The sequence below is a fragment of the Glandiceps talaboti genome, chromosome 3, assembly GCF_964340395.1.
Source record: "Glandiceps talaboti chromosome 3, keGlaTala1.1, whole genome shotgun sequence".
In the NCBI taxonomy this organism is placed as follows: Eukaryota; Metazoa; Hemichordata; class Enteropneusta; family Spengelidae; genus Glandiceps; species Glandiceps talaboti.
The window spans coordinates 32046495-32068954 of record NC_135551.1 but is presented as its reverse complement, the minus strand read 5'-3'; the positions used below and the strand labels follow the sequence as shown (position 1 = coordinate 32068954).

At 35.1% G+C, this 22460-nt stretch overlaps 3 protein-coding genes across 3 annotated transcripts in view; 1 reads left to right on the top strand and 2 right to left on the bottom strand.

Moving 5' to 3' along the window:
- Positions 1-21002, top strand: part of LOC144453963 (general transcription factor IIE subunit 1-like) — a 228598-nt gene extending 207596 nt beyond the window's left edge. Inside the window, exon 4 of the transcript XR_013482465.1 lies at positions 20993-21002. The gene's annotated coding sequence lies outside the window, so the exon portion shown is untranslated. The remainder of the gene's footprint in view (positions 1-20992) is intronic.
- LOC144453964 (uncharacterized) lies at positions 557-12805 on the bottom strand. Its single transcript, XM_078145337.1, has 7 exons — positions 12725-12805; positions 9333-9607; positions 6515-6643; positions 5861-5923; positions 3863-4019; positions 2228-2347; positions 557-739 (listed from the first exon to the last, which is right to left on the bottom strand). Exons 2-7 carry the CDS (start codon positions 9557-9559, stop codon positions 707-709), a joined length of 729 nt encoding a protein of 242 aa, XP_078001463.1. The 5' UTR covers positions 9560-9607; positions 12725-12805; the 3' UTR covers positions 557-706.
- On the bottom strand, positions 12709-21881 carry LOC144453965 (uncharacterized). Its single transcript, XM_078145338.1, has 6 exons — positions 21549-21881; positions 20584-20712; positions 20056-20118; positions 17653-17809; positions 15819-15920; positions 12709-12862 (listed from the first exon to the last, which is right to left on the bottom strand). Exons 1-6 carry the CDS (start codon positions 21752-21754, stop codon positions 12833-12835), a joined length of 687 nt encoding a protein of 228 aa, XP_078001464.1. The 5' UTR covers positions 21755-21881; the 3' UTR covers positions 12709-12832.
- Positions 21882-22460: the final 579 nt, after the last annotated feature.

Below are 22460 nucleotides of genomic sequence, written 5' to 3'. Positions count from 1 at the left end.
CAAAAGGTCATGTGAATGCGAACAAGTTTTGTGTTTACGAACATTACGAAAATCTCTTGTATTCAGTTGTCATATCATCATCCATACAAACTTGGACCACTATAGAGAATAGTGGTCTGAGGTACAAACACAGAGTTACAGCACATTTGTGACCTGGTTTCATTCGTTCTGACATTAGTGAATTTTGTCACGGGTAGCTGGCTTGATCTGTTACGTTACATGTATAGGTAATTATGTTACCTTATCAAAGTTAGGCATGTAACCATTTAGGTAACAAGTTGGGACATTAACATTGGAAAATTGATCCCATGCAAAGATCTGCATTTCTTGAATACTACCCCGAGGGATGTATTAAGTTGAAAACAATAACAGCTCCGTGGTATTATGCTTAGCTATGTACAGGTGCTCACAACAACAACAACAACAACAACAACAACAACAACAACAACAGCTGCAGCAGCAACAACAACAACAACAACAACAACATATTTATTGAACCTGCTGTGTTGTATTCTGAACTTTATTAGTATGGAGACAGCTTTAAAACATTCTAACTATACAAAGTGTGTTGCAACTAAATATATTTGAAAAACTGCAAGATTCTATTCGACATTTGTCTTCCCCAGGCTCCCTCGTACCACTTGGCTTTCGCATGGTATGGTACATGTACACTTTCCTTGGAACCCTGGTTGACATCTGCACTGCATTAGGTAAGTCGTTTCTCCATTTTATACCACACCTATAAGAAATGAGGAATATAGCTGAAGTTAACACTTTATAAGCTGTCTCCATCTGTACCCCGTGTAAAATCAATACAGTGCCATCATCACATTCCCTGGTAGTCACTTGAAGACATGACTTTAAATATACATCTAAGGTCGTCCGATGTGTAATGCAATCGGGTTACCTTGCAAGAAATGTGGAATGCCACGTAAGCAGACTATATATTCTATCATATCCAAGAACTGACAAGATTTGATATTCACAGATCTTCCTTTCGATGCATGGAAGAAGAGTCATGGGTATCCAGAAGCACGAAATCTTAATTCTGACAATCATGTATTGGGGATATGGATTGGTCAGCATACCTTTCCCGTCACTTGTACACACCAAGATTGAAAAATAGCGCCAATGGTATTGTAGTACAACTGTATTTGGTTGTTGCTATGAACATGGTCTTTTTGCTAGGAATATTCGCATACATTATTGGACGCTTTAGTAACTAGCCTACCCTTCCCACTTTTCACCTTTGCAATATAAACCACCACTTAGCTGTTGGTATGGGTGTGGTCCTGTTGCTAGGCATATTTTAATACACTCTTTGAATTTAAGTGTCAATGACTAAACCTACCCACTCCTGTTGTTATCTTTGTAATGTGCATCGTTATTTCACTGTTGGTAAGGGCGTGGTCATGGTTGGTAGGGTCAATTGTGTTGAAGTGTTTCGACAATAACTGCAGAATAATACCTGTACCAGAAACATTCACACCAAGTTTCAACCCATTCACTATGTAGTTTTAAGATCTAGGTTTTTTGACCAAAATTGACCTAATTTGCATATCGCTGATGGGATCATCAAATTATGAATACAGCTTCATCAACATTTTCCCAGATGCACCCTCTTTAAATTTCAGCCCAATCTTCTCAGTAGTTATGGAACTATAGATTTTTGACAAAAAGACACATTTTTAGACCTAATTTACATATCACTGATGGGATCATCATGTAATGGACAATTCTTAATCTAAACATCCTTCAGATTGTCCTACCAAATTTCAGCCTAATCTGCTCAGTAGTTTTGGAATTATAGATTTTTGACCAAAAAGACACATTTTAGCCTTAATTTCTATATCATTGATGGGATCATCATGTCATGAACAATTCTTAATATAAACACCCTGAAGAACGTTTCAACCAAATTTCGGCCTTATCTGCTCAGTAGTTTTGGATGGAATTAAGAATTTTGATCATGTCGTGAACAAGTCTTAATCTAAACACCCCACGCTTCGGCCTTTCCCCTCAAGGAGATGGCCGTTGGTGGCGCTACAACATGAATTGCGTGTTTTACAGTCTAATAATATCCAACAATAACATTCATATTTTTGTGCCCTTGATTTAGTTTAATTATGGGTCGGATTAATTGTATCCCAACCGGAATCGTTTTGTCAGCCAATGAATTGTGTCATAAAAAATTGAAGAATTTACTAATAAAGATCACATGACCTACCCTGATGCCTGTTGGACAATAAGTAAAAAGACATCCATCCTCCTCCTTCGTGACTACATAGCCTTGTCTCTCATACAGATGTTTGGCACGATTGTCTTTAGCAACAAACAACGACATTCTCTGTAAAAAAATGCATTCAAGATAGATTCATATATGTCTTAGGCCTAAAAAATAGTGCCAATAGCGTTGTAGAACAACTGTACAGTTTTTAAAAAATATATATCCACATGCTGATCCATGCTAGGTATAGGTGCTCATTTGGTGCATGACTATCCAGTTGCCTATCCAACCAACCCTGTTGTTATCTTTGCAATGTACACGATCATTTGGCTGTTGCTATGGGCGTGGTCATGTTGCTAGACATATTTGCATACATTTTTTAATGTTTGTTCACTTGTCTATGAATCACTGTTGTTGTCTTTGCAATACACATGATCATTTGGCTGTTTCTATGGGCATGGGCATGGCTGCAAATGGCATTTACATACATTTTTGGAATGTTTACCCACTTGCCTACCAGATGATGTTGTTATTTGACCAAAATAAGCTGCCATTTGGTTGTTGCTAAGTGTGTGGTCACAGTTGCTATGAATAATTGTGTCAAAATATTTTGAAGAAAATCTGCAGAATTAACACTTCTAGAAACATCTCACCAAGTTTCAGTCTCACTGACCAAGTACATTTGAGATATAAGTTTTTGACCAAAATTCACATTTTTACACCCAATTTGCAGATCACTGATGAGATCATTATTTGCTTCACATTTCTTCATCTATACACCCCCAGATGCATCCCCATTAAAGTTCAGCCTAATCTGCTCAGTAGTTTTGGAATTACAGATTTTTGACCAAAAAGAGACATTTTTAGCCCTAATTTGCATATCACTGAGGGAATCATCATGTCATGAACAAATCTTAGTCTAAAGACCCCTAAGAATGTTTCTACCAAATTTCAAACTGATCTGCCCAGTAGTTTTTGAGTTTAACTTTTTTGACCAAAAATCACATTTTTTGACCCAAATCACACAACTGTGGTAAGATCATTTTGAAAGACAGACAGACAGACAGACAGACAGACAGACAGACAGACAGACAGACAGACAGACATACATACATACATACATACATACATACATACATACATACATACATACATACATACATACATACATACATACATACATACATACATACAGACAGACAGACAAACACTTTGCCATGCCTATAGCACTACTGAACCTTATCAGTTCAGTTGTGCTAACAAATAATTATTTGGTTCCGGTTACCGGACCCCACCTAGTCTTTCGATGCCGACCCTAAACTTTTTTTTACATACTCGAGAATAAAATAATGAAATCGCAAAAATTGTGAAGTCTCACGAGAAATAGCGGATGCGGAAACTGACATCAACCTAACAAGACAAAATAAAACTGTTCTTCCAATCTGTAATGTAATCTGTACATCTGATAGGAAGAAATAAACAACAAAGCGTCAACAATGTCAAACGTTTACGTCTTTATAACCACATATACCGTACATCCAATGTTTCTAATAGAACCTCTGAGTCATTTGAACCATTCGCAATGTCAGAACAATAGTTGAATTATTTTCACATTTTCGTTGAGTTAGAACTTACTGTGCATCCCATCATTATAGCCTCATATTCCGCCCTCTCCATCAAAACCTTTCCAATTCCCTTTCCTCGAAATTTTTCGTCCACACATATATGGTCGATGTAACATTCGTTACTGTCGAGATCACCAACTTGCAGGGTCGAACCAAGACACACAAAACTAGAAAAAAGAAACAAATCGCACACGACTGTTTACAAGTGTTACACTCTGGCAAGTTGTATAATCAACAACGAAAACAAGTGTTTACGTCTAATTTAAGTTTCAATCATGTTCACTACGTTAGCATTCCATTTATTTCGTGAAGTGAAATAACGGTCAGTCCAAGGGCATGAGGCAACAATTCTGGTGTCTATAACAATATTGAATAACGTGAATATAGACAACATCAACAGGTTCCGTCAAGTTCTTGTTTATCATTATTTCAGTATCCCGAATCGCTAATTAATATCTAATTATAATACACAGAGAAACACATATATTTAACTCGATCGAATCGTACTGGAATATAAATAGAATATACGGGACGCTGCTGTGGAGTGTACCGGCTCGATTGAATAGCGCCCCCAACGGTCGTAGAATTTACTTCTCTGTCTTATCGCGAGATCGAATGATTCGAATCTTGGCATTTGAAACTTCAACCTCCACGAGCTCAACATTTGCTCAATTTGCTCAATTTGCTCATTTGCTAAAAAGGAGGGGTAGGACACTTTGGTGTTCTTTTTCGTCGTAAGCTTGAAACCACATCGCCCTCGTCGATCGTTCACGGACGCTTTCTGTTTCGGGCAAACTTACGAGTACTTGTTTACTCAGTCAAATGATGTTGTTACGTTTTCTCTTTCATTCAAAGGTATATTTTGAAGAGACACAGATATGACGACTAATGTTTAATGATTATTTTTACGTAATTTTATGAAAATAATATAGACCGGAATCGACTGTGTGTACGAGCCTACCGCAACTCTACGGCACCAAATATTGATTAAACCAAGATATTATCAATTGTGTTTTTGTTTATATCCCTCGCAAAAGAGGCACCGTTTCTGAGCTTCAGTTCATATAATATGCTGTTTCGGCAATCTGTTTTACTGTCCCGCAAACGCCACAATGTACTGCAACATGCGAAATATATATCTCACCACAAGAGGGCAGCAGGTGGTATCAAGCTTCGAGAGAAAATTCATGGGTCACATGTTCGATTTTAAGCGTCCTGATTGGTTTATTCGATGCCGTGTCCTACCCCTCTGTATTACAAGTTTAAGCAAGGAATACGTTTGAGCTCGAGCACGCCAAGCAGCGGAGCGCACTAAGCGTCGATTTTGCACCATGTCTATCCGTATACTTTCTTTTTCTTTATTCTTTTTTGGAGTCTTCCATATTTATATATAACTTTTTTTCTGCGATTATTATAAAAAAAAATGTTTCATTTTTTAAAAAGACCAGAAAGTGTACAAGCACATACATATAATATTTTTAATCATTCCATTTCTAGTTCTGGCCTTATACCCAAAATAACAAATATTTGTAGACGTGTATAATGAGTTTATTAAAATATACTATAAATAAAGAAGTAAGTATGTAAATGTGACTCATAGCTAACTTGGGCCTTTATTACCTGTATGTCATCATTATCATTTTTGAGATTCACCAGAATTGTTGCCTCATGCCCCTGATGTGACATGAGCATGTTTACGGCGCTGTTGTGTTGTTCCATTAGCTCAAGTAGCACGTCACGTGAGTTACCGGAGTCATCACCGAGTCATTCAGCAGTGTAACAGGGTAGTTTCAAATATCAAATTACATGTAACGCTCGTAACGCTATTTGGGTTTAGTAATTGACAAGGCTATAGGTTTTCAATATGACGAAGCCTTGTGTACAACTTCAACCTTTTCACTTGTGGGATAGTGACCTGGGTCTGTGATTATTGGGTTGAAATGTATGAGTAAGGCTTTTCAGCAACCATACACATATGCATTTATCTATAATCCAGTCCTGTACTTACCCACAAGTTCCACAACATCCAAGTGCAGAACATGTATCACACCAGCCCCTCCAACTAACCAACCTGAAGCAAGAGACATAAACAGGTAACTCCGACCATAGAAATAATTACTCCTACTTGCAGAAACGTGATTTGGTTGAGTTTTTATGATAGTAATTTCGATCTACTTTTTATCACGACAATAACAGATAGCCGAGTATATACTACAGCGGAAACCAGGCTTCACTTAACTAAGGTAGACGGACTAAAATTGTTGTTTGGTGTGGTAGATTACAGAGTAGGTGATGGTGGTGCTTTGTTGTGATAATCTAATCACCCTGTAATCAAGATAGTGTAAACACTAACTATTAAAATGTACAGTGCAACATTGTGAAAGTCACCAAAAAGTGCCCACCTTCTGTGAGTACAACGAGAACCAATAGTCTCATATCAACATTTCACATAATAGCTTTAGTTTGTGTCTAAAGCCGAAGGTTCAATTTCTACTGTCGTGTTTGGAACATCGAATAGGAAACTCGTTAGTTTCTAAAATTCATAAATGTATGCATTGAATAAAGAAATATCGGGTCTTCGATTGCAAATTAACATGAACAACCATACATCGAAAACCCACAATGAACTGGTATGTCAAATATGGCTACATAAAATACATACGGATCTCCCTTAGTTAGTAGTCCGAGATGTCCTGCCGGTACGCCTTCATAACACGCCACAAAGTTACGATTGTAGACATTAGGCGAGTTAGCATAGTCTGTGGTATGCAATGCAGTCACAGCATTAATACTGAAAAAGTCAAAGGAGATGGTTTGAAGATTTTTGAAAATATATTACTAATACTAGACAATAACTTAAATCAAAACTAGGAAATTCACAACGAATAAAGAACAAAGGTGGTTATATAATCACCAATGACACTGAACGATCTTAGATCAGTTGCGTGACGTTACGAAAGTGGCTTTCAATAAATTTAACAGTTGCAGTCTCTGATTTTATCGACCCATTACAGTTTGCTGATCGTAAGAACAAGAGTATAGAGGAAGCGATGTTACATGTTTTATATAATGTATATCCTCATTTAGAGAAAGCTGGAAGTTCAATCACAAATGTTCTTCAACTTTTCAAGTGCTTTTAACAATATACAGCCACATCTTATTGTTCAGAAACTTTTAGCGATGAACTTGTCACCTTCAACTTCCTAATAGACCACAGCTCGTGTATTTACATGGTGACAAATCTGATGTAGAGTATACAGGTACACCCAAGGACACTGTTTTAGCACCCTTCCTTTTCACACTGTATACAAGCAGCTGACATCTCTTGTCCAGTGGTCAAATTTGCAGATGACACAGCAATGGCTGGGAAGAACAGCAATGGTTGGGAAGATCAGTAATGATGATGATTCGATTTATTTAGATGAGACATAGACCCTACACCAGGGTCTATGGATGAGATTGAGAGATTTACTGACTGGTGTGATGATAATTATCTATATCTTAATGTTTTAAAGACCAAAGAGCTCTGTATTGATTTTAGAAAAGTTAAGTATGACCTAGTCTTGCTGCTAGACGTTCGGGCTTTCTTTCGATACTATAAGCGAACGAAGTTCGCAGTGACTCGGATGTTCCATCCTCGATAGCGATGTTCGGGCGTGTGTTGTATTCTATCGGAAGAACATCCGAGGTCTAGCAGATAGACTAAGTATGACCTAGCTGCAATAATTGCAGTTTGTTTTCATTTACAATACTTTTAAAATCCATGTTTGATATTTTATTTCATTTACGAGCTGAGAATATCAAATTGATTTAATACCCGCAGAGCGATACCATACTAAAACAAGTCATTGAGAATGACATAGTCCCCGCTATGATTGGGTTTTAAGGAATTATCACTACTCTGATCACGCAACAACACTTGTGAACCTAAATCAAACAGACTTAGATATGTTGTGTCTGCTTGTTGGACATGGAACATGTCTACAACAAAAAGGATTGGTCGGGTATGGGGATCATATCACGATGAAAATGGATATGCACATGTATGTCATAGAACACTGTCCTAATACCAACTTTGAATGAGATCTGTTCAAGCATGTCTAAGTTATGGCTTTGGACACGGAAATTCAAAAACAAAATGGCTGCCAGGCGGCCATATTGGATCGTATCATGACAACAATGAATATGCACATATATGCCATAGAACACTGTCCTAATACCAACTTTGAATGAGATCTGTTTTAGCATGTCTGAGTTATGGCTTTAGACAGGGAAAATTCGCAAACAAAATGGCTGCTAGGCGGCCATATTGGATCGTATCATAAAACAAATTGACGTGCATATGTATGCCATAGCATGTTGCCCCTGTACCAAGTTTGAAAAAAAATGGTACAAGCATCTCCAAGAAACAGCTGCGGACGGACGGACGGACAGACAGACAGACGGAACCCAATCCATAAGTCCCCGTTCCGGACTTCGTCCGCGGGGACTAAAAAGAGTTGTTTTTGTGTTTATTGTTTGCTTTTAAAATATTCTTTCCCTACAAGGTGCCATGTAATAAAGTATGATTTGAAAATCAGGTGTTTTTTTCTAAATTAATTTAACCTCTTCTGTTGCTGTTAAATAAACCAGTTTCACTATGACTACCCATAGACCCTCCACCAACCTAAAATACTATATATATCTTGTTGGGGTCTTCAACCAGTTGTAAACTTCGAAATGGTAGGAAAATTTAGTCAAAAACATGTCGAATAGCTAGCAACTATCACTGAGTCACAGCTCAGACTACTAACGAATATTTTTAGTGGTCTGAGGTCACAGTGATTGTAAACAACTCTGAAACGGACAGGAAATGCTTATGTAGCTTAATGTATGCAAACAAACATCATACAATAAACAGTTAGAGATCCTTTGATGTTTACCGCAGTTGCGTTTCACCAAGTGCTGTTGTAGAGGGGCCGACGGTCTATGGACTACCTTATTTATGAGTTTGTTCTACCATAGAAGTATAACGTGGGTTATACTTCCATTGTTCTACTGAGCGCCATACACCGGTGACCCTTCTTCGTCCCCACTCAACATGAAAAGACTAGTAGTTATAATACGAATAATTTACGTACTAAACCATGAACATTATGGTATTCTCGCAACTTACGTAACATTATGCAATTCAGGATTGCAACCATATAATACTTTGACAACACTATATTTACACATTATGGTATTCTCGCAACTTTAATACGTAACATTATGCAATTCAGGATTGCAACCATATAATACTTTGACAACACTATGATTTACAGAAAGTGGTTTTCGGCACAAGATACACATAAACTCAGACCACTAACGAATGACATGGCGTATTTGTATATAACACTGTATGTATGACGTTGTATGTATGTATGTATGTATTGTATTGTACGGCATCGTATTGTATTGTAGTGTATTGTATGTATTCAATTCAATATAACGTTACCTACTTTCTCCTTCCTACAGCATGTTCAAATTTACTTCGGAATGACTCCACTGTCACTCTTGCAGCAAAATTACTATCCGCTGAGGTCATATTCCGTATGGAGACAGGTCCGCCATCTTCACCGGGGATGACAGAGGGTGGTGGGGAATAGGTTATCGCGCCCGGTTGATCCGTTACTACTGGAACCATCGGGCCATGGCTGTCATAGATATCGCCGTAGCTGGAGTCCATTCTTCAAACCACAAAATCGATCACGACGTGACGTTCAGCTTGAAGAGTCTGTAGTGTTGTATAGAACGGATCGCGATCGGGAGTTTAAATAAAATTAAAAGCCGACGAGGGACTTTGATCTATGGACAAATGCACTAGGATTTTCGCGTTTTCTGCTGATATTATGACTTGGCAGAGCAGTGCCAATGTAATGAACGTCCATTACGTAATACTAGATAGGTTCTATTGACCGGTGTACTGTGACCAATACATATACGTATTTACTTTACATGTACTATAGCGACGAATGTGTCAACAAAGAAGTACCCATACAAAACACTGGAATGCCTCTATGCTAGATCGTAACCAGATACTTTGTCAGGTTTAGGAGTATTGCTTTGAACATTGCACACATGCAACCTTATGTACAGGTACTATGTAAGGCAAGGAAGAAGGTAACTGCACTAAGGGAGCGATCAGTTTTACGGCCGGAGGCGGCAAATCGGGGGGGGGGGGGGTCACCTCGGACTCAAAGAAGGGGTCATCATTTCTACAAAGTGAATCAAGGAGGGGGGAGGGCATCTTATTTTCAACAACTAAACGAAATCATGAGCCACACTGTTGTACTTAAATTTCCAAACATTTATTTAAACAACAAATGTAAACCATAAACCGTAAATAGCTATAAATATACATTCAAATATAACAAACTCTTTGTCTCTTGATATATCCCATGCATATGACATGGAGTCACAACACTGCACTATGGCCACCTTTAAGAAACAGTTATTTGTTAGAAGTGACTTCTCCATATTGCACACCATGAGAAGCATTGTGTAATCTTGTACTGAGCTGTACACCTAACACATAATAAATGAAATGCCAAATTTACTGGATGGACTGCCTCTAAAATCTGTGCCTCCATTGACCTGAATATGTTGAATTGCACACAAAACATGCCAAATCTAGGGTGAGACACATTTTCAAATAATTTAATGAATTGTTTATATCTCTAAATGGTACGTTAACTGGCCTCCACTCTACATGTTTTCCCTAAATTTTCTTACTTTCTACCTCATTTTTTAAAATTATTAATTGACAATTTGACTTGAAATAATTTAAACATTCAAAATCCTAAAATTAGTGATACATTTATGATATTAAGTGGTATTTTACTTCTGAATGAATGAATGAATGAATGAATGGTGCTCTGAATGGCCTCCAAAAGATGATAATTTTTCAAAAAGATCTTAAAAAGTGAGGGGTGGGGGAATTCTCCTCCCAAACCCTCCCCAACCACACTTTTCCCACTTCTCCCCCTACTTTGAAACTTAGTGAAACCCCTGGATTTACAATCATATTAACTTCATTTCTAATATTGTAGTTTATGATTAGCTGAATTAAACTGTGTTAATAATTCACTCAATCTAAGAGATATCCTAGAACTTTTGGTTACTAAACCATGAATATTTTGTATGTACGTGAACAGACAATCATACTTTTCATAGGGTTCCTATCTAAAGAGCTTTATACATGTAAAGCAATGGATTTTGGTTAGCAATTTACCAGATACACTTAAAATTACTGAAAATGTAACATGTAAAATTAACTAGTGTGCAGTATTATGATTTGAGAATAGAGTGTCTTTTGCAAGAACAAGAAGAATCCTTATTGTCAACAGATGGGTGGGGGGGGGGGTCAGTGTGTTTTTTTATTTGTCAGAAGGGGTGGGGGGTTGTTTTGTGGATGAATTGCAGGGGGGTCTCTAGTTTTTAATACAACACAAACACTAACTGGCCCACCCCAGGCTGTAAAAACTAATCGCTCCCTAACTGTAGCGGTTTAGCTCCTGCAAGAAAATAAAAAGTGCCAATGGAGTTGTAGCACAACTGTACATATTTTTAAAATGTTTACCCAAATGCAGATCCATGCCACATATAGATATTCACTTGCTGAATGATTATCCAGTTACCTATCCTACCCTTTTGTTGAATATATGCAATCATTTGGCTGTTTGTGGAATAGTTTATTTCATTCCCGATATTGTTGCTATGGACGTACATGTTGCAAGACATATTTGCATACATTTTTTGAATGTTAGTTCCCTTGTCTATGAATCCCTGATGTTATCTTTGCACTATATATGATCATTTGACTGTTGCTATGGGTGTGGTCTTGTTGCTAGGCACATTTGCATACATTTTTGAACGTTTATTCACTTGTCTATTAATCCCTGTTATCTTTGCAATATATGTATTCATTTGGCTGTTACCATGGGCGTGGTCTTGTTGCTAGGCATATTTGCACACTTTTTGAATGATTGTTCACTTGTCTAAGAATCCCTGTTGTTATCTCAGTGAAATACACTGTTGGGTGGTTGCAATGGCTTTAAGTTGTTTACACACACACACACACACACACACACATCCACACATACAGACACTTTGCGATGCCTAAGGAGTTTACATACATGTTGGACCAATGGTTTGTTTATATACAAAAGTTCACATACATGTTGGACAATAGTCTGCATGCTGGACCAATGGTTTGTTTAAATAAGTACAAATGTAATAATTTGACATTTTTCATTATTTGTTACAGATACCTATTAATTAAGGTTGTACAAATGTCTCTTACAACTATACCACTGAGTTGAAAAGGTATAAGTAGTTAAAACTGACTGGTTCTCTGGTATTCATCCACAATGTTAAAATTATCATACTTTGATAAATTTATAACTTTTCATAATCTCTTGTAATGAGCGCATGATCAGTAAACTCATGCTTTATGACATATCTGGTAACACCGAAGACGTTTGTTTGTTTGTTTGTTGTTGTTGTTTTTTGTTCGTTTGTTGTTGTTGTTTTTTTGTTTTTTATTGTGTTTTTTTTAGGGGGGGGGGGTTTAAAGCAATAAAATACTGATCATATCAACAAATGTCAAAAGTGTTCATCTAAAAACTGTAATACCAGGGCTGTAATTATTTTGCATAGAAAAGATAGGCGACTACTTTTTTGAATTTTAATGACATCATGTCAGAATTCTTGCCTTGGTGGATGCATCAAATTTGTTTTCTTGTTGTTATCGTTACTTCAAGCAAGGAAGTGTAACTTCCATGTTGTAAGGCAAAAGCCATGCATGTGTGCTTCTCTTTGACAGCACACCATACTATTATCAATCTCTTACTGTTGTGTTTTATATGAAACCAGGTGGAATATCAGATCTATTTAGTAGAAACTGCTATGTGTAAAGACTCTGATGCATACCACTTGTCACATGACAGTCTCAACTGTGTCAAAGTTGCTTCACCATTTTATACCATCTCTACAAAAGCAGACAGAAAAACATGAAATAATTAAAATAGCGCCAATGCATTGTGGCACAAATGTACAGTTTTAAAAATGTTTACCCACATGCTGATCCATGCTAGGTATAGGTGTTCACTTGCTGAATGATTATGCAGTTGCCTATGCAACCCTGATGTTATCTTTGCAATATATGTGATCATTTGGCTGTTGCTATGGGCATGGTCTTGTTGTTAGACATATTTGCATATATTTTTTTAAATGGTTGTTCACTTGTCTATGATCCCTGATGTTATCTTTGCAATATATGTGATCATTTGGCTGTTGCTATGGGTGTGGTCTTGTTGCTAGGTATATTTGGATACATTTTTGAATGCTTATTCATTTGTCTATTAATCCTTGTTATCTTTGCAATATATGTGATCATTTAGATGTTGCTATGGGTATGGTTATGTTGTTAGGCACATTTACATACATTTTTTGAATGTTTATTCATTTGTCTATTAATCCAAGTTATCTTTGCAATATACATGATCATTTGGCTATTGCTATTTGCATGGTCTTGTTGCTAGGCACATTTACATACATTTTTTGAATGTTTATTCACTTGTCTATTAATCTGTTTTTATCTTTGCAATATATGTGATCACTTGGCAGTTACTATGGGTGTGGTCTTGTTGCTAGGCATATTTGCATACATGTTTTGAATGTTCACTTGTCAATGAATCCCTGTTGTGAAATACACCATCGTTTGGCTGTTGCTATGGGCATGATAATGGTTGCTAGGGATATTTGCATACATTTTTGAATGTTTACTCACTTGTCTACCAAATGATGTTGTCATTTAACCAAATTCTACTGCCATTTGGTTGTTGCTAAGGGTGTGGTCATGGTTGCTAGGGCCACTAGTGTCAAAATGTTTTGACGAAAATCTGCAGAATAACACTTCTAGAAATAGCTCACCAAGTATCAGTACTTTTTGAGATATACGCTTCTCACCAAAATTCACATTTTTACACCTAATTTGGACATAATTTATGAAATCATTATATGCTTAACATTTCTTCATCTATATGCCCCCAGAAGCATCCCCATTAAATTTCAGCCCAATCTGCTCAGAGAGTTTTGGAAGTAACGGATTTTGACCAAAAAGACACATTTTAGCCCTAATTTGCATATCACTGATGGGATCATCATATCATGAACAATTCTTAATCTAAACAATGTTCCCATCAAATTTCAGACCAATCTGCCCAGTAGTTTTTGAGTTTAAGTATTTTGACAAAAAATCACATTTTTTTAAACCCAGATCACACACAGGTGGTAAGAACATTTTGATTTGAACAATTTCCCAACTAGACACCCAAGGTAATACACCAACCAAATATCATGGCAATTGGTAGAGCGGTTTTTGACTTAAAGTTGTTTACACACACACACACACACACACACACACACACACACACACACACACGCACACACACACACACACACACACACACACACACACACACATCCACTGACAGACATACAGGCAGACAGACAGACACTTAGCAATGCCTATAGCACTACTGAACCTTATAAGTTCAGTTGTACTAAAAATGGTACAGGCTATGTAACTAGAATATTATTTTTTTTATCAGCTAACCCACAATATCTTCACTGCAAATAATTAGACATTGTACTTATTAATTAGAGGTCAAAAAGAGGTATCCAGAAGTAGTATAGCAACAGGCTGAAATTGTGATCGCTTTGAGGGTGCAGATATTTGGGTGCAGACCCATATTTATTGTTCCATATTTTGAATACAGTTGCATACATAAATGTAACCACAATACAATACACCGTGTGCAGAGTATGATATTAGGAGTATGTCATTGCATCAAACAAAAAAGTTTTAAACAAACATTTGTGTTGCAGCTAGTGCACTTTTAAACAAACGTTTGTGTTGCAGCTAGTGCACTTTTAAACAAACGTTTGTGTTGCAGCTAGTGCACTTTTAAACAAACGTTTGTGTTGCAGCTAGTGCACTTTTAAACAAACGTTTGTGTTGCAGCTAGTGCAGTTTTAAACAAATGTTTGTGTTGCAGCTAGTGCACTTTTAAATAAACGTTTGTGTTGCAGCTAGTGCACTTTTAAACAAACGTTTGTGTTGCAGCTAGTGCACTTTTAAACAAACATTTGTGTTGCAGCTAGTGCAGTTTTAAACAAACGTTTGTGTTGCAGCTAGTGCACTTTTAAATAAATGTTTGTGTTGCAGCTAGTGCACTTTTAAACAAACGTTTGTGTTGCAGCTAGTGCACTTTTAAACAAACGTTTGTGTTGCAGCTAGTGCACTTTTAAACAAACGTTTGTGTTGCAGCTAGTGCACTTTTAAACAAACGTTTGTGTTGCAGCTAGTGCACTTTTAAACAAACGTTTGTGTTGCAGCTAGTGCACTTTTAAACAAACGTTTGTGTTGCAGCTAGTGCACTTTTAAACAAACGTTTGTGTTGCAGCTAGTGCACTTTTAAACAAACGTTTGTGTTGCAGCTAGTGCACTTTTAAACAAATGTTTGTGTTGCAGCTAGTGCACTTTTAAACAAACGTTTGTGTTGCAGCTAGTGCACTTTTAAAGATTTATATATTTAAATAATCATCTCTTGTTGAACTGTCAAATATCTGAGTATCAAAACAACATCCAGATATAACAATATTTTTTGTATCAAATATCCCAATATTGTCATCTTTCTACCAGCTGTTAAAACTAAAAAGTTGGCTACTGTGATAAATATGATATATGGTTTGACTTTGATATTGACCTTGTGTGCCTATGGTTTATCAAATCTGAGCACAATTCTTCGTTTTACTATAATATGTAAATATTTACATGTTTATGTCTTTCATGACATTGCATCTCTTTCAGAAAACAATAGTCTTGAACTAAAATTATTTGTTGAATCTCCCAAGCTCTATTAAACTTAGAAGGTACTTACTGCTCCTGTTTCACAACACCCTTTGGTCTTTCCAATCATATATCCATGGCTTTCATACATACTTAGAGATGGACTCAAAGAATAACATATCATAGATGTGTACTGATGGAAACAAATACAAGAAATTACCATAATTAGGGTATGGAAAGGACGGTGTGTGGGGTGGTGGGTTGGGGTAAGTTGGTAAATATACAGCTCTATTTGTTTCCCATCAAAAATATGACACAATATATGAAAATATGACACAATGTATGAAAATATGACACAATATATGAAAACATGACACAATGTATGAAAATATGACACAATGTATGAAAATATGACACAATATATGAAAATATGACACAATATATGAAAATATGACACAATGTATGAAAATATGACACAATGTATGAAAATATGACACAATATATGAAAATATGACAATATATGAAAATATGACACAATGTATGAAAATATGACACAATGTATGAAAATATGACACAATATATGAAAATATGACATAATGTATGAAAATATGACACAATGTATGAAAATATGACACAATGTATGAATATATGACACAATGTATGAAAATATGACACAATGTATGAAAATATGACACAATATATGAAAATATGACACAATATATGAAAATATGACAATATATGAAAATATGACATAATATATGAAAATATGACACAATGTATGAAAATATGACACTGTATGAATATATGACACAATGTATGAAAATATGACACAATGTATGAAAATATGACACAATATATGAAAATATGACAATATATGAAAATATGACAATATATGAAAATATGACATAATATATGAAAATATGACACAATGTATGAAATATGACACAATATATGAAAATATGACACAATATATGAAAATATGACAATATATGAAAATATGACACAATATATGAAAATATGACACAATATATGAAAATATGACACAATATATGAAAATATGACACAATGTATGAAAATGACACAATGTATGAAAATATGACACAATATATGAAAATATGACAATATATGAAAATATGACACAATATATGAAAATATGACACAATGTATGAAAATATGACACAATGTATGAAAATATGACACAATATATGAAAATATGACATAATGTATGAAAATATGACACAATGTATGAAAATATGACACAATGTATGAAAATATGACACAATGTATGAAAATATGACACAATGTATGAAAATATGACACAATATATGAAAATATGACAATATATGAAAATATGACATAATATATGAAAATATGACAATGTATGAAATATGACACAATATATGAAAATATGACACAATATATGAAAATATGAAACAATGTATGAAAATATGACACAATATATGAAAATATGACACAATGTATGAAAATATGACACAATGTATGAAAATATGACAATATATGAAAACATGACACAATGTATGAAAATATGACACAATGTATGAATATATGACACAATGTATGAAAATATGACATAATATATGAAAATATGACACAATGTATGAAATATGACACAATATATGAAAATATGACACAATGTATGAAAATATGACACAATATATGAAAATATGACACAATGTATGAAAATATGACACAATATATGAAAATATGACACAATATATGAAAATATGACACAATGTATGAAAATATGACACAATATATGAAAATATGACACAATATATGAAAATATAACACAATATATGAAAATATGACACAATGTATGAAAATTTGTGTTTGTTTTATCTGATTTCCTCATTGTGTTATCAGAGTTGCCAAACCTTAATAAAAACACTGTTGGTGGAACTTACACTGCAACCTAGTCTCTTGGCTTCTTCTTCAGCAAAGTCTAATAAGACCGTACCGATGCCCTGATTTCTGTATTTTTCCAGGACAGTCACATGATGAATGTGACATTGTTTGGTATCATTTACGGTATAATCAATTTCCATGGAGACAGGTAACATACTGTTAAAAAATAATCACCATGGTAACACATGGTCCAAATTTGGTTAAAGAGTACAGAGAATTTGTCATTGTGACTTTGTGGGTGCAGATGTGTGAAATAATCTCCTAGTCCTGATGCAAGTCAACATCTGTATCGGCCATTCACGTGAGGCTGTGAAGAAATAATTATGGTAACACACACACACACACACACACACACACACACACACACACACACACACGGTCATGGAAATCTACTTACAATGTACTGAAAGTGTGAAATTTTCAATGTGTAATGGTGTGAACAGACGATATGGTATGTTGTGTGTTACAGACATGCAAATGTGTGAAATAATCTATAATTTTGATACAAGGCAAAGTTTTTTAACCGCCACACTGACACATGAGAATAGACTGTCACTGATGGCACACTAATACAGGAGCGAGGGGATGGCAGGGGTCTGAAAGTTATAGCGCCCTCTAGTGTTAGCATTGATGAGGGTCTGGCCAAAATAATTGAAAGGAGCATATCACCACATATAGCTAGAACACACCAATATCCAACTTCAGCCACAGCAGCAGTATTACAACAGTTGAAATATTAATTGCTGACCAAGTTGTAAAATAGTTTATTTGTGTATTGAAGGTTTAACTTGAACTTGTAAAATAATTTATTTGTCTATTGAAGGTTTAACTTGAACTTGTAAAATAGTTTGTGTATTGAAGGTTTAACTTGAACTTGTAAAATAGTTTGTGTATTGAAGGTTTAACTTGAACTTGTAAAATAATTTATTTGTGTATTGAAGGTTTAACTTGAACTTGTAAAATAATTTATTTGTGTATTGAAGGTTTAACTTGAACTTGTAAAATAGTTTATTTGTGTATTGAAGGTTTAACTTGAACTTGTAAAATAATTTATTTGTGTATTGAAGGTTTAACTTGAACTTGTAAAATAGTTTGTGTATTGAAGGTTTAACTTGAACTTGTAAAATAGTTTGTGTATTGAAGGTTTAACTTGAACTTGTAAAATAATTTATTTGTGTATTGAAGGTTTAACTTGAACTTGTAAAATAATTTATTTGTGTATTGAAGGTTTAACTTGAACTTGTAAAATAATTTATTTGTGTATTGAAGGTTTAACTTGAACTTGTAAAATAGTTTATTACTTTAGTGTGTACTGAAGGTTTAACTTGAACTTGTAAAATAGTTTATTAGTGTGTACTGAAGGTTTAACTTGAACTTGTAAAATAATTTATTACTTTAGTGTGTACTGAAGGTTTAACTTCAACTTGTAAAATAGTTTATTAGTGTGTACTGAAGGTTTAACTTGAACTTGTAAAATAGTTTATTAGTGTGTACTGAAGGTTTAACTTGAACTTGTAAAATAGTTTATTACTTTAGTGTGTACTGAAGGTTTAACTTGAACTTGTAAAATAGTTTATTAGTGTGTACTGAAGGTTTAACTTGAACTTGTAAAATAATTTATTACTTTAGTGTGTACTGAAGGTTTAACTTGAACTTGTAAAATAGTTTATTAGTGTGTACTGAAGGTTTAACTTGAACTTGTAAAATAGTTTATTACTTTAGTGTGTACTGACGGTTTAACTTGAACTTGTAAAATAGTTTATTAGTGTGTACTGAAGGTTTAACTTGAACTTGTAAAATAGTTTGTGTACTGAAGGTTTAACTTGAACTTGTAAAATAATTTATTAGTGTGTACTGAAGGTTTAACTTGAACTTGTAAAATAGTTTATTACTTTAGTGTGTACTGAAGGTTTAACTTGAACTTGTAAAATAATTTATTAGTGTGTACTGAAGGTTTAACTTGAACTTGTAAAATAGTTTATTAGTGTGTACTGAAGGTTTAACTTGAACTTGTAAAATAGTTTATTAGTGTGTACTGAAGGTTTAACTTGAACTTGTAAAATAGTTTATTAGTGTGTACTGACGGTTTAACTTGAACTTGTAAAATAGTTTATTAGTGTGTACTGAAGGTTTAACTTGAACTTGTAAAATAGTTTATTAGTGTGTATTGAAGGTTTAACTTGAACTTGTAAAATAGTTTATTAGTGTGTACTGAAGGTTTAACTTGAACTTGTAAAATAGTATATTTGTGTGTATTGAAGGTTTAACTTGAACTTGTAAAATAGTTTATTAGTGTGTATTGAAGGTTTAATGTTGTGTGACATAGACAGCAATTTAACAAATTGGAATGATATTGTGGATTTTTATTAATATTTTGTGAAAACATATAGATCAACTCTTACCCACAAAATCCACAGAATCCCAACATTGAATAGGTTTCTAAGTAGTCGGCTTCTGCAGGTTCCCTGCAAGAACAAACAGAATTATGAAAATAACGACAATGTACATTGGTGATCTATGCACAACTCTGTTTTATAAAACCACTAAACATGTAACATAAACATGTGATTGTTCAGTGTGCTTTCAAAGAGAACATCACAAACACTCATACAATTCTTCTGATTATACTTTGTATGTATTCTATCTCAGAGGAATACTATGGAAAATGTGTTATCCTTGACAACTACTGTAATGCCCTAAAGAGTTCTTTCACATACAAATTGTATTTGCTGCTTCATGCACACTGCCATATGATTTCCACTATAACAACAATTCTAACCTTCACTTTGCATAATCTGTGGTGCCTTCTGACAATGCTTACCTATGAGTATGAAATGGCTAGAAATGCTTTACATGTAACTGTAACATGACATACTGCAATTGTCTAATCAATTTTTCTCCATAAAACTGGAATATACTTATATACTTACGGATCATTCTTGAGTCTTAATGCTAGCAATCCTACCCTTGTGTCATTACACAAAGCTATAAAATATCTTGGGTAGATGTCAGGTGAGCACTGGTAAGACCTTGTCATTAGACCCACTAGGTCTTCTATTCTGTGCAAAATATTACAACAAATATGATGCCTAGTATTCTTGTCTCAAGTGTATATATGATAACTCATAAAAAATAAATTGTGTGATTCTATAACATAGCCTCAAAAAATAGGGTAGGTAGATTGGGATTTTTAAAAAAAATTATTGTATCTTTTTAAATTATTTTTTAGTTATGAAAAATATTGCTTTGACACAAAACCAAAATCAAATGTCGGTCAGATTACCCCTTCTGTGAGAGTTTAATGAAATGTGTACAGACATCACTGGGGAAAGAAAACAGATGTGCATGAAAGTCAAGAAGACAACAAATTTTTAATCGTTTTGTAATGTTCAAAAATGTTTAGGGTTGGCAGCTTGAACTCCCGGGCTTGAACTATGGTCGGTTGGGTTACCGGAAACACACATTTTTTTTATTTTACCTAATGTTGTAGCTTGGTGGCTATATCACATCCACGACAATGAGTAGATGGAAAGACCTGAACGTTACAGTGTCTTGAAACATTTAATGTACTTCATGTACTTCATCACTATCCCATGGGATGGTGAGATCGAAGTACATTGTAGTACGAAATACGGTCCCTGTCAGTTGTCTAAGTCAATTGTCTAAGTCGAGACAATTCCATCAGCATGAGAGCATGGAGGTAGTTCCTACCTGAGTCCTCCATGGTCTAGAGGATTATATCCACTGGGTTTGAACATATCTTTATCAAACGTTGGTAAAGATATCTTTAGATTCATACCCACTGCCCTACCATAGACAGACTAACCTGCTACACTCAGGTTAACGTTAGTTTCTCAGTTGATACTTCACAATATAAAAAGTAACGTTATAGTACCTATCTTTTCCTGCTCCCCACTCCATTTTACCACGGAAAGCTTCAACAGTCATCCTAGCAGCAAACTCTGAGTCTCCAATAACCATGTTCCGTATGTTTATTTCATCATTTCTTCTTTCACCTTCTTCTTCAACGTCCGAATTCGAACTTCCTGTTGTTAACAGACTGGCCCGAGGTTGCTCAGTTATCACATCTGTTTCGAACATGATCTTAGACTTGCAAATTTCAAAGTGAACTACATGTGTAATAGATAAGGATTTGACTCTGCATATATATACGTTCAATGCCCTTCGCAATTTGGCAATGCATGTGTGGACTTTCAATACAAATAGCCGTCACTTCCGAAGTGGACAGTAAAGGGTCAAAGGTGGCGTCGCTTTTTTCAGATTGAGATTCTAATTTAGATTTGTAGATCTGTATTTGTAGTGTTCATGCGCAAAGTGCAAAACTGGTTGTAACAACAAAGCGTATTGACAGAAAATGAGTTGCTGACAGGCCCGACGGCTTAAACGAAATTGCGACCTCAATTCTGTGTGTTTGACCATAAAAATGTGCTGGTTGCCTATGAAAATGATTGTCCCATCATATCGAATACATAAAATTGTTGAAATATGTATCGCCATTTATAATTCGAGGATTTTCGACCAGAATGAAGACCAGAGGTGGTCACGCACGCATAAATATGTCATTACATTGGCTACTATGTGACGCGTGTGTAAATGACCGACAAGAACGCGATGGGTTTTACATGTAATACACCTGTTCTTCATGATACTGAACATTATCATAGTAATAGTGAAGTTATCTTATTGGACTCTAGATTTTGAAGCGACTACTTTACCATGTGTATTAATATAGGCTAATATACGTGTACATGCACTCACTGTCGCAATTTTCGGACGGTTTTCGGAC

Bases quoted from the DNA above. Each gene is read 5' to 3' on its own strand.
- LOC144453964 (XM_078145337.1), bottom strand. From the start codon at position 9,559: ATGGACTCCAGCTACGGCGATATCTATGACAGCCATGGCCCGATGGTT. The intron at 6,644-9,332 runs GTAGGTAACGTT...TGACTTTTTCAG, and splicing joins CATGCTGTAGGAAGGAGAAA to TATTAATGCTGTGACTGCAT. The intron at 5,924-6,514 runs GTATGTATTTTA...CTCTTGCTTCAG, and splicing joins CTACTAACTAAGGGAGATCC to GTTGGTTAGTTGGAGGGGCT.
- LOC144453965 (XM_078145338.1), bottom strand. From the start codon at position 21,754: ATGTTCGAAACAGATGTGATAACTGAGCAACCTCGGGCCAGTCTGTTA. The intron at 20,713-21,548 runs GTACTATAACGT...TATTTTGCACAG, and splicing joins TGGGGAGCAGGAAAAGATAG to AATAGAAGACCTAGTGGGTC. The intron at 20,119-20,583 runs GTAAGTATATAA...TTGTTCTTGCAG, and splicing joins TTAAGACTCAAGAATGATCC to GGAACCTGCAGAAGCCGACT.